Source organism: Geotrypetes seraphini, chromosome 2, assembly GCF_902459505.1.
Source record: "Geotrypetes seraphini chromosome 2, aGeoSer1.1, whole genome shotgun sequence".
Taxonomy (NCBI): Eukaryota; Metazoa; Chordata; class Amphibia; order Gymnophiona; family Dermophiidae; genus Geotrypetes; species Geotrypetes seraphini.
In genome coordinates, this window is record NC_047085.1 from 374,824,279 (window position 1) to 374,836,569 (window position 12,291).

Below are 12,291 nucleotides of genomic sequence, written 5' to 3' on the forward strand. Positions count from 1 at the left end.
TAGAAATACATAGACAAAGGTGAAATTGAACCAGCAAGAAGCTGGACTCTGCATACAATGCAACACCACAGAAACAGTGACACATGTCTCCTAAAGCAACAAATAAATAGAAAATTTTTGTTCTACCTTTGTCTTCTCTGGTTTCTGCTTTCCTCGTCTTCTTGCTACTCTCTTCCTTCCATCCACTGTCTGCCATCTCTCTGCCCCTATATGGCATCTTCTCTCCTTCTATGCCCCTTCCAGAAACGATATGCCTCCCCCTTCCATCTCTCCTTTCACCCCCATTGGTCTGGCATCTCTCTCCTTTCCTTCCCTCTCCCACATCTCTCTCTTTTGCAATCCCTTTCTTCCCTCATTTTCCTTTTCAATTTATTTTCTGCATCCATCTAGATTACGTTCTTACTACCCTCTCATCAATTTCCTTTTTTACTGTCTACCTACAGCTCGCCATCTCTTTCCCTCACCCTCTCCAGTATTTCCCTAACTCAATCCTTTTCCCCCATCATGTGCCCTCCTTTTATTTATCCCCTCCTTCCATCCTCTGCCCTCTTCTGTCTCTCTCCCTTCTCTCCACTTCCATCATCTGCCCCTTCTCTCTTTCCCCCACTTCCATCATCTGCCCTCTTCTCTCTCTCCACTTCTATCATCTGCCCCTTCTCCCCACTTCCATCATCTGCCCTCTTCTCTCTCCCCCTTCTCTCCACTTTCATCATCTGCCCTCTTCTCTCTCTTTCCCCCTACTTCTATCATCTGCCCTCTTCTCTCTCCCCCTTCTCTCCACTTCCATCATCTGCCCTCTTCTCTCTCTTTCCCCCCACTTCTATCATCTGCCCTCCTCTCTCTCTTCCCCCCACTTCCATCATCTGCCCTCTTCTCTCTCCCCCTTCTCTCCACTTGCATAATCTGCCCCTTCTCTCTCTTTCCACCCACTTCCATCATCTGCCCCTTCTCTCTCTTTCCCCCACTTCCATCATCTGTCCCCTTCTCTCAATCTCTCCATCCACCACAGGCCCATCTTTCTCCCTCACCCCTCCAATTTTATCAACAAGATCGGCAAGGCCCCCCTCCCCCGTGACGGCACTGAGTGGCATCGGTGCCCCCCCCTCCGCGACGGCACTCAGCGACATCGGCGCCCCCCCCTCCACGACAGCACTCAGTGGCATCGGCGCCCCCCCCCCCTGCCCAGAGACAGCACTCAAGTTGGGCCTCCTTCTCCCGGCATCAGCAGAACTTAAGATCGGCAAAAGGTGCTCAGTCAAAAGCTTCCCCTGACTGAACTGCCTGGGCAGAAACAGGAAGCTGAGTCAGGGGAAGCTTTTGACTGAGCACCTGTTGCCGATCTGAAGTTCTGCTGATGCCGGGAGAAGGAGGCCGAACTTCAGTGCTGTCGCGGGGCAGGGGAGGGCACCGATGCCGCTGAGTGCCGTTGCAGCCCTGGAATTTTCCGGACCTGTCCGGGTGTGCACCCCCCCCCAAGGCTGCACCTGGGGCGGACCTCCCCCCCTTGGTACGCCACTGTGAACAACCAATCTCAATTGATCTTGTTGTTCAAAAAGCACTTCTAACAAGGTAATTAATTTGAGTTTCCATAGTCAATTTACTATCTAGAATAATTCCTAACAATTTTAAAGATGATTCTAACTTGTAAGGAATTCCATGTATATTAAGAATTAAACCTTCCCCTTATATGTCTTTAGTAAAAATTTAATTTTATCTTTGTTCAGTTTCAAGTAAGAAGCACTCATCCAATCTGTAATTATGTGAAAACACTGAAATTTTCTGATTAATATCTTGTAATATGTCATGCATTTGAAACAATGCAGTAATATCATCAGCATAAATAAACATGCAATAGCCTGCCATCTCTAAATTTTTCCCTAGTAATGAGAGTAATAAAACATTAAATAAAATAATAACTTTATTTTTGTATACCGCCATACCCAGAGAGTTCTAGGCGGTTCACAAAGGAGAACCCTGAGGCACCCCCCAATGGTGGTAACAACTTTTCTGATATGACTTCTTGCATCTTGACTCTATAGGATCTGAATGACAGAAACGTTTGAAACCAAGTCAGTATATTTCCAACTAATCCTATGTTATTTAAAATATTAAGGGCGTTATGATCTACTAGATCAAATGCACTTGAAAGATCCAGTTGCATAATAAGAGTCCATTTTTCCTTGCCCAAATATGGTTTGATTTCCTCTAATAATGATATTAATAATGTTTCCGTACTACATGTATGCTCAAAACAGAATCCAAATTGAGATGAATGCAGTAAATATATATATATTTTTATATAAACACGTGCTAAAACATTTAGCTCACCTTAATAAAAGAGGGCCTTAGTTACTGGCTATTTATAAAATTATTTGGATCATTTAAATGTTTGATGTATCTCCCAGTTGGGCTTCCGTGCCTTACAAAGCACTTAGACCTTGTTATGTACATTAGGAGCTCGAATCAAGCACATATTAAGTTTTGGCAATCAGGTGCTAATAATGCAATTGGATCTTTCAAGCACTTTTGACCTTCAAACAACAAGATATACTTTTGTAGAGGATGGATAGTATTGGAATATTGTGAAGTCTACTAAACTGGTTCAAAGTTTTTTTTCCCTTCTAGATCGTACATGGTTAAGATTAACGGGGAGTTCTCAGACGCTGGGGATAGATGCACTAAAACAGTCGTTAAGACCATGAGAGTCTCTATGGGCCAATTTTTTGGACGATTTCTAAACAGTGATCGACGTTCAAACGGCTGCCCATGCAAATGAGTTTTGTGGAAGGCAGTTGTAATCCCTTCCGATTGCTCGCTTAGAAACCTGTTCTCACACTTGTGCAGAGCCAGTTTGGGGAAGCCCAAACAGCTGAGTTACAGGGAAAGCCCAAAGCAGCTTCCTGATACTCAGCTGTTTGGGGCTTTTTACTTTTATGGTACAATATCTAAAATGCAAACTGCCCCCCCCCCCCATGACCCCTGAAACCAACATAGAGGCAGAAAGGATGCCCATTCCCTCCTGCCACCACAAACCCCCTCTGAATTGAACCTCCCCCCATTTAGAGGACCCCCTCCCTATACTGCAATAAAATTCAGCAGGAGGGATGCCCACCCCCTCCTGACGCTGGAAACCCCCCTGCCAAACTTACCCCGGCCCACTACCTCATACCACTGGATGCCCCCGGCTCCCAACCAAACTACCCCCAAACACCGCTCCCCCTGAACCACCCCTGCACCTCAACATTGCGATGAGAACAGGAGGGATAACCAGACCCTCCAGCTTGCAGGCCCACCATTCCACAGACTGGTTTAGTGACTATCGGTACATGATTTAGTACTACTAGCCCATAGGTCTCCTGGTTCTGGGGTCCCTCAGAGATCTCCACTATCACCTATTTTATTTAATGTATTGCTAACCTCTTTGGGAAATCTTATTAGAAAAGGCTGGCTTTCAAGTTTCTATATATGCAGATCATATTACTATATTGCAGGGCTATTCAATTCCGAGCCTTGAGGTCCACAACCATGATATCCACAATGAATATGCATAAGACAGATTTCCATGCACTGCCTCCTTAGTATACAAATCTCTCTCATGAATATTCATTGTGGATATCCTGAAAATCTGGCCTATCTGTGGATTTTTAGGACTGGAATCGAGTAGCCCTGCCATACTGTTTACTATTGATTCAGCATTAAAGCATATACTTCCCAAGGTGTATATCTCTCATTAATACCGTATTTTCATGCATATAACGCGCGCGTTATACACGGTTTTTACAAACCGTGCATAACCTTGTGCGTTGTACAACATTTTTTTTACATAGTTCTCCCCCCCCCCGACGTCCGATTCACCCCCCGCAGGACCGCTCGCACCCTCACCCCGAAGGACCGCTTGCACGCACTCGCACCCCACCCCGAAGGACCGCTCGCACGCACTCCCACCCGAACCCGCACCCCCACCCTGAAGGACCGCTCGCACCCCCACAGCCTCCTGACCCCCCCCCCCCCCATCATGTAGAAGCTCCTACCGGTGTCCTGCTGCTTCCTCTTGGCGATCCCGGCCCTTCTGTGAGCCCTGCGCCTGCGCTGCTTCTTCTGGCGGTCCCGCCCTTTCTCTGACGTCAAGCCCTCTTGCCCCGCCGACTCCCTGACTCCCCGACAAGATCGTGGCAAGAGGGAGCTCAAGCCCTCTTGCCCCAGCCAACCGCGGCACCCCCGACACGATCGGGGCAAGAGGGAGCTCAAGCCCTCTTGCCCCCCCCCGACTCCCCGACACGATCGGGGCAAAAGGGAGTCCAAGCCCTCTTGCCCCGCCGACTCCCCAACAATATTGGGCCAGGAGGGAGCCCAAGTCCTCCTGGCCCTGGCGACCCCCCCCCCCCCGCTAGTTGTTCGGGCCAGGAGGGAGCCCAAACCCTCCTGGCCACGGCGACACCCTACCCCCACCCCGCACTACATTACGGGCAGGAGGGAGCCCAAACCCTCCTGGCCACGGCGACACCCTACCCCCACCCCGCACTACATTACGGGCAGGAGGGATCCCAGGCCCTCCTGCCCTCGACGCAAACCCCCCTCCCCCCAACGACCGCCCCCCTAAGAACCTCTGACTGCCCCCCCACGACCCCCCTGGCCGACCCCCACGACACCCCTTTCCTCGTACCTTTGTGTAGTTGGCCGGACAGACGGGAGCCAAACCGCCTGTCTGGCAGACAGCCAACGACGGAATGAGGCCGGATTGGCCCATCCATCCTAAAGCTCCGCCTACTGGTGGGGCCTAAGGCGCCTGGGCCAATCAGAATAGGCCCGGGAGCCTTAGGTCCCTCCTGGGGGCGGGGCCTTGGGCACATGGTCGGGTTGGGCCTATTCTGATTGGCCCAGGCGCTTTAGGCCCCACCAGTAGGCGGAGCATTAGGACGGATGGGCCAATCCGGCCTCATTCCGTCGTTGGCTGCCTGCCGGACAGGCGGGTTTGGCTCCCGTCTGTCCGGCCAACTACATAAAGGTATGGGGAAGGGGGTTGGGGGTGTCGTGGGGGTCGGCCAGGGGGGTCACGGGTCGGCTGGGGGGGCGGTTGGAGGTTCTTGGGGGGCGGTCGTTGGGGAGAGGGGGGTTTGCGTCGAGGGCAGGAGGGCCTGGGATACCTCCTGCCCGTAATGTAGTGCGGGGTGGGGGTAGGGGGTCGCCGTGGCCAGGAGGGTTTGGGCTCCCTCCTGGCCCGAACAACTAGTGGGGGGGGGGGTCGCCAGGGCCAGGAGGACTTGGGCTCCCTCCTGGCCAGAACAACTAGCGAGAGGGGGGGGGGGGTCGCCAGAGCCAGGATGGCTTGGGCTCCCTCCTGGCCCGATATTGTCGGGGAGTTGGGGAGTCGGCGGGGCAAGAGGGCTTGGGCTCCCTTTTGCCCCGATCGTGTCGGGGAGTCGGAGGGGCAAGAGGGCTTGAGCTCCCTCTTGCCCCGATCGTGTCGGGGGTGCCGCGGTTGGCTGGGGCAAGAAGACTTGAGCTCCCTCTTGCTCCGATCATGTCGGGGAGTCGGCGGGGCAAGAGGGCTTGACGTCAGAGAAAGGGCGGGACTGCCGGAAGAAGCAGCGCAGGCGCAGGGCTCACAGAAGGGCCGGGACCGCCAAGAGGAAGCAGCAGGACACCGGTAGGAGCTTCTACATGATGGGGGGGGGGTCGGGAGGCTGTGGGGGTGTGAGCTGTCCTTCAGGGTGGGGGTGCGGGTGCGGGTGCTTGCGAGCGGTCCTTCGGGGTGGGGGTGCGGGTGCGTGTGAGCGGTCCTTCGGGGTGGGGGTGCGAGCGGTCCTTCGGGGGGGGTGAATCGGACGTCAGGGGGGGCATCAGGCTTTCAGGATGGGGACAGGACTTCAAGGGAGAGAGGAGAGTCGGGGCGGGCGAAAGGAGAGTCGGGGTGGCCAGAGGAGAGTCGGGGCGGGCGAAAGGAGAGTCGGGGTGGCCAGAGGAGAGTCGGGGCGGGCGAAAGGAGAGTCGGGCGGCTACGGGAGAGTCGGGCAGCATGCGTGGTATACGGGTGTGCGCGGTTTACAAAAAGTTTTTTACATATATTTCGGTTTCCCGCGCGCTATACCCGTGTGTGCGTTTTACACGGATGCGCGTTATCTACGTGAAAATACGGTACTTGGATGAGATAAAATTGTTTACAAATTAATCTGGTTAAAAGAAAATAATGCTGAGAGTGGTAGCAACTCCTCCTTTCAAACTGGCAATATAACTTACACCTTGGAAAAATCCATTAAGATATTATTCTCAATTCTAGACTATTCATGGTTGAAAAGGTTAATCATTTGATTAAAAGTTGATTTTGGATCATGTGGAAACTGAGAAGGATCCATAAATATCTTCCTCAGGATCAATTCAGCTTAGTTGTGCAGTTATTTGTCTTAAGTAAATTAGATTGCTACAATATAGGGCTCCTTTTACAAAGCTGCGTTAGCGGTTTAATGCACGTAATAGCGCAAGCTAATTTGCTGGCCACGCTAGCCGCTACCACCTCCTCTTGAGCAGGTGGTAGTTTTTCGGCTAGCACGGGGGTTAGCGCGTGCTAAAAAGTTGCATGCGTTAAAGCCACTAACTCGGCTTCGTAAAAGGAGCCCATAGTTTACTTAAGAGTATTCAAAAATGTACAGAGATGATTAGAGACCATACAGAATATGGCGGTTCATCTGATTTTTGCTCTAAAATCTTCAGTCTGTATCATCTCTTTTTATGTGGCCTTGCACTGGCTCCAGATTCAAGCCCATGTGATATTCAAGAAGGTGACCCTAATTTTTAAGATATTGCATGGCCTAACTTAATCATATATGATTGAGCTGATCAGTAGACTAGTATCTACAAGAACTCGTCTTCTCTGACATTATATTATATTATCTTTTCCCAGTCCCAAAAATATTCAGTATTACGCAGCACTTAGTTGTTGGTCAATACTCCCAAGCAAAATTAGATCCCTCTCTAGCTTTGCTCTATATAAAAAGGCTGTTAAAACTTGTTTCAGAAACACATTCTTGATAATTATTAATGTGCAATGATTATTGTGAATAATCCAAGATAAATGATCTAGTATCTTTTTTTTCTGTTATCTTAGAACTATAACCGGTAATAACAGAATATAAGATCTGTCATTGTAACTGTTTTCCACTGCAGTTTAGAAATTCTGTCTTACGTTCAGACCTCTGTAACTGCCTTAAAGAAGCCTGTTCTGTAGGCTGAAAAGTCTCAGCTGAGGATCCATGTTGCTGCCTCTTCTTGAGTGGGCTTTAGAAGTCACTGCACACAGGAGTATATGTAACATGTGCAGATCATAATCCACTGGAGTGCACAGCCCTTTGAGCTCTGCACACAGTGCATCTTTTGCCCTTCTATTGTGCAACCAAGAACTTCTTTACGTCCCCTTAGTGATTATAGAGACAATTGGTGATCTTTTAAGGCTTATGGAGACATTCTTACACAGACAAAACAATTAATGGGGAAACCAAAAATGTTTTTGTCTAATATCACTGGGAGTGATTAAAGAGAGGCATCTCAAAACTACACAAAATCACTCTCCTATAAATTATCTATACTGCTTATAATATCTTATACAGTCAAGAGTATAGTCAAAAATACGCTCAGAGACATATAGGCAAAACAAGGGAAGGACCCCAAGAATATCGCCTCACCACCCGATCATTGCATATGATTGAACAAACATCAAAAAGTTCTTTTCTTCACTGCCAATGTAGTCAAACTTGATAATATGCTTAATTAGATGGTCATAATAAGAGAACTTATCATTGTTAGGGGTTCCAACGTGGCCCATTTCATTCCTGTGTCAGGTAACCAATATGCAAGATTCAAGCAAAAAGATTTAAAGGTGTCATCTGTCTCAAAACAGTTGAATCAGCTCTTTCAAAAATGCAGGCTGCTTTCACTGCACTCAAAACGGCCTGCATTTTTGAGCTTATTCAACTGTTTTGAGAGAGACGCCACCTATAAATCTTTTTGCTTGAATCTTGCATATTGGTTCCCTGACACAGGAATGAAACGGGCCACGTTGGAACTCCTAACAACGATAAGTTCTCTTGTTATGACCATCCAATTAAGCATATTATCAAGTTTGACTGCATTGGCAGCAAAGAAAAGAACTTTTTGATGTTTGTTCAATCATATGCAATGATCGGGTGGTGAGGCAATATTCTTGGAGTCCGCCTCTTGTTTTTGCCTCCATGTCTCTGAGCATATTTTTGACTATACTCTTGACTGTATAAGATATTAATAAGCAGTTTGGATAATCTATAGGAGAGTGATTTTGTGTAGTTTTGAGGTAATTATATTCTAAGCCTAAACAGGTGGAGGGGCATAATCGAAAGGGACATCTAAGTCCGTTTGCATCTAAGTCGCAAGTTGTCCAAACTAAAAAACAGCCTAGGACACATTTTCGAAAAATACGTCCAAATTTTTTTTTGTTTCGAAAATCATCTAATTATACATCCTGCCGATCTTATCGTCCAAGCTGCTAAATCGTCCATCTTTATACCACATTTCCGTCCAACTTTTCATCCAAATCAAAAACGCCTAGAACAAGCCCTGTTGGACGTGGGAGGGGTCTGCAAAGTGATGGACTGAACACCCAGACATGCCACCTAAATAGTGGGGTACCTTAAAGGGCACTGCTGTGAACTTCACAAAAAGGGTGCCATGTGTTCTCCTCACTACAGCTCCAGAATCCTCTAGACCCACTTATCTACCACCCCATTAAGCCTTTATGGCTGCAGGAGCCACTTATATGCCAGTAAAAAAGGGTTTCGGGGGTATATAGGGGTGTGCACATGTTTCATTATCAATGCAGTGATTACAGGGCTTATGGGCATGGGTCCTCCTCTCCATGGGTCCCTAACCCACCCCCCAAGACGGCTTAAGCCGCCTCTGTGCTGGATGACTAGGCTTTCCTATGTCAGGTAGCCAGGTGATGATGGTCTGGAGGCTGAATTTTAAAGATGTGATTAATATTTTTATGGGGTGGAGGGGCAGCGATCACTTGGGTAGTGTGTGGGGGTCTGTTTTATGTGTTTGCAGTGCTTATTTGGTGACTTTAGGTGGGTTTTTGTGATTTAAACCATGTTTTACATGGTCTAAGTCACAACGTCCAAGTTCCGTTGATCCTGGGCTGTATAACTTTCGGTTAAGTCTAAGCCGGCCCACGTCCCGCCCAACTCCCGCCCTTGATACTCCTCCCGAAACGCCCTGTTTAGCTTTGGTTGTTCAGCAGCACTATGAAGGCCTAGGTCGTTTAGAAAAACGTCCAAAACCTGTTTTTATTATCGGCACTTGGACGTTTTTGGGAAATGTTCGTCCAAGTGCTGACTTAGGCCGGTTTTTGGACATTTTTCTCTTTCAATTATAAGCCCCATAGAGTTCTGGAGTTTCATGGCCAGGTTTAATATTTTTGTTTTTGTGGTTTTTTTAAAATCAAAAAGATAAAAACAAAACACACTGGAAGATTAAAGAGGAGGAAAACTTGAAAATATCAGGGTGCTTTGCTTTTGCATTTCTTCTTCAGAAAAACTGAGAGATTGGGTCTACTGTATGTGGGATGAGCCATGTATGCTCAGAACTTTCTACTAGCTTTGAGCTCTGGGACAGCAGTTTTGTCCCAGCACTGTCAGAAGACATTACCCATTTGTACATTCAATAACATCCTGTTTGTCTATGAAAAATGCATTAATCACCTCAGAAATAAATCTGAGTTATTGTTGATCACACACAGCGGTTACAAGGACTTACAAGCTATACTGTCGAGTTAACTTCTTCAAACGTGGAGGCTTAATTTCCTGCTTCCCTGAAGATCCAGAAGACTGCACTGTGTCTGTTCGTATAGGGGCTGGGCTTCTGAAAACAAAAAGGTCTTGATTTTAGTCATTCAGATGATTCCCCTACAGAAGCTACTACACTAATTGGTATGCCAGAATTAAACTGAGAATTCAAATGTGTACATTTACTGATGTTTTAGTCACATTATTAATTTCTAATCTGTAACTTGGTCAACATTTAAGTATGTACAACAACGTATATACAAATTAATTAAATGATTTCATCTATGTAACATGAATAGACATGTTTTAAATGAAACACTTAAATTCAAGTTTTCATCAAGAATTCTCATTTCCAGAAAGAACAGGGATTAACATTTATGAGACAAGAAAAAGCTCCATGAGGCTCTATTTATTAAACAGACTAAAAATGCAAATATATTGTAATTTAGTTCAGCTATGTTAGGCATCATTATTTCAATATGATTACATGTGCAAACTGAAAATCAAACAAGTGTGTATCACGTTGAATAAATGTTAACAGAAATGATATGTAATTAAAATCTTTAGATAAGGGCAAAACTTTTTTTTTTGTCTATAAAGTTCACACAGTCTGAAATTTCTTCCTTGAGAGCTTTGTTATATCAGAACTTGAACAGGAAAATTAATGAACTAAAAAAAAAAATCAAAATCAGTTTTTCAAAAGATGTGAAGCTCTTTCTTCTTCAGGGATAGTTGAAGGGTATTATTCATCCTAGACAAAACTTTCACTGTATAATTCTAGCAACCTCCTTCCACCCCCAAGATTTTGATGATTAAACTCAAGAATCATGATCATCTCATCCTAACACCACTGTTCCCAGAATAATCCTAGAAAATATATATGGACATCATACTTTTAAATATTAAATTTTGTTTCATAAGTATGTATAACGTAATAAGGCTATTTTCCTCAAACCAAACCATTTTTGCCCCAATATTTTCTGGCAGTAAAGTTTCATTGAACCTACTCTATATAAAATATAAATTAGTGCCTGAACAGTGATTTTGACTTTTTGTTACAAAAAGTACATAAATTGTAAAATATTATGTTCCAAATTTGGAACAATGAGCACAAATGGGTACATGAATTTGGAATATAAAATAAACCTTGGGTAGAAGGTGTAATGTATATTTCTTAAGTTTATTTCATGTAATAGTCTCTGAAACATGCTTCATGCAGGTTAACCCTTGCACTTGACACATATTTGTGTTCTTCTTACAGGCTGCATACCTATGTTGCTTTTCAGCTGGTATTATTCAATGTGCCATGCCTTCTTTTTTCATGTTTCAGGGCACTCTGCTGGTAAGCTCTTTTGAGCTTTGTGGTCTTCCACTTCTGGATGCCATAGTGCCATACTTCTGTAAATATAAAGGAACAACCTTCCTTCAGAAGCCAAGATAATCCAGAGTTTCAGCGTCCAATGCTTTCAACTTTCGATACAGATGCCAGGCATTATGTAGACCAGTGTTAAGGACGAAGAGGCAAACAGGCCACCACCACTTCTTTGATCTTATTCCAACTCTATAATTGTCAATGTTGTGATCCAGTCTATCCACTCTTCCCATGTACAAGTTGTACTACTTTATAGTGTTTGGTTGAAGAATGGCTATTTTGTGTTTTTGGGCGGAGATCCATCATTTGGCAGGCACAACTGGGTCAATGTTGGTAATCATTGTGACAATTCGATTATCATTCTAAGCTACTACCATGGAATTCAAGTTTCTATCCTCACTCCTTGAAATTTTTCTTCTGCATGATTGGACAATTCTCAGTCCTTTTAGTCTTTACACTTCCAATGTAGCCTAGCCCATAGAAGTTGTCTCAGTAACTTCAGGGAACTGAAGAACCTGTCAGCATATAACTGGGAAGGTGTATTTGAAGGTAAAACAAACACCAACTCGAGAACCACTGATGCACTTAGTCCAAGTTCCAGATTGTTTGTTTGTTTATTTATATTCTATCTTTATCAAGGCGGAGCACAAAGCAACATACACAATAAAATTACATACAAGCATCTAATTACATACAAGCATCTAAAAAAATATAGAAAATTTCACAATACATAACCAAACCATCAAATCCTGCCAGAACTGAGTTATTACATATTCTTTTCCACGCTAAACACCAATGAAACCAACCACAGCATGAGTCTAGAAGACAAATACAGACTCAGTCTCCACACTTCATTAGACAAAACAAATGTTGTTTCAATAGGTTTTTTTTTAATTCCCCCACCCTTGCCTGCTTCTTAGTGTAAGATGGAAGCTTATTCCATTCTTCAGGGGCAGCACAGGAAAAACCCTGATACAATTGAACAGAAAAATTAATGAACCCTGATACAATTCAAATTGGATCAAATATCCAAGTAGAGGCACCAAAATTTATACCCAAATTTTATGGGTTTTCCTTTTAGAAACTGCTTGGTACCATGTCTCCTAAAAT

At 45.3% G+C, this 12,291-nt stretch overlaps 1 protein-coding gene across 2 annotated transcripts in view; it reads right to left on the reverse strand.

Moving 5' to 3' along the window:
• The window catches only part of EPB41L4B (erythrocyte membrane protein band 4.1 like 4B), a 449,748-nt gene that overhangs the window by 40,665 nt on the left and 396,792 nt on the right, over window positions 1–12,291 (reverse strand). For both annotated transcript variants that reach the window (XM_033930624.1, XM_033930625.1), the window contains one exon: window positions 9,781–9,885. In XM_033930624.1, the coding sequence (XP_033786515.1) occupies window positions 9,781–9,885 (105 nt within the window). The remainder of the gene's footprint in view (window positions 1–9,780; window positions 9,886–12,291) is intronic.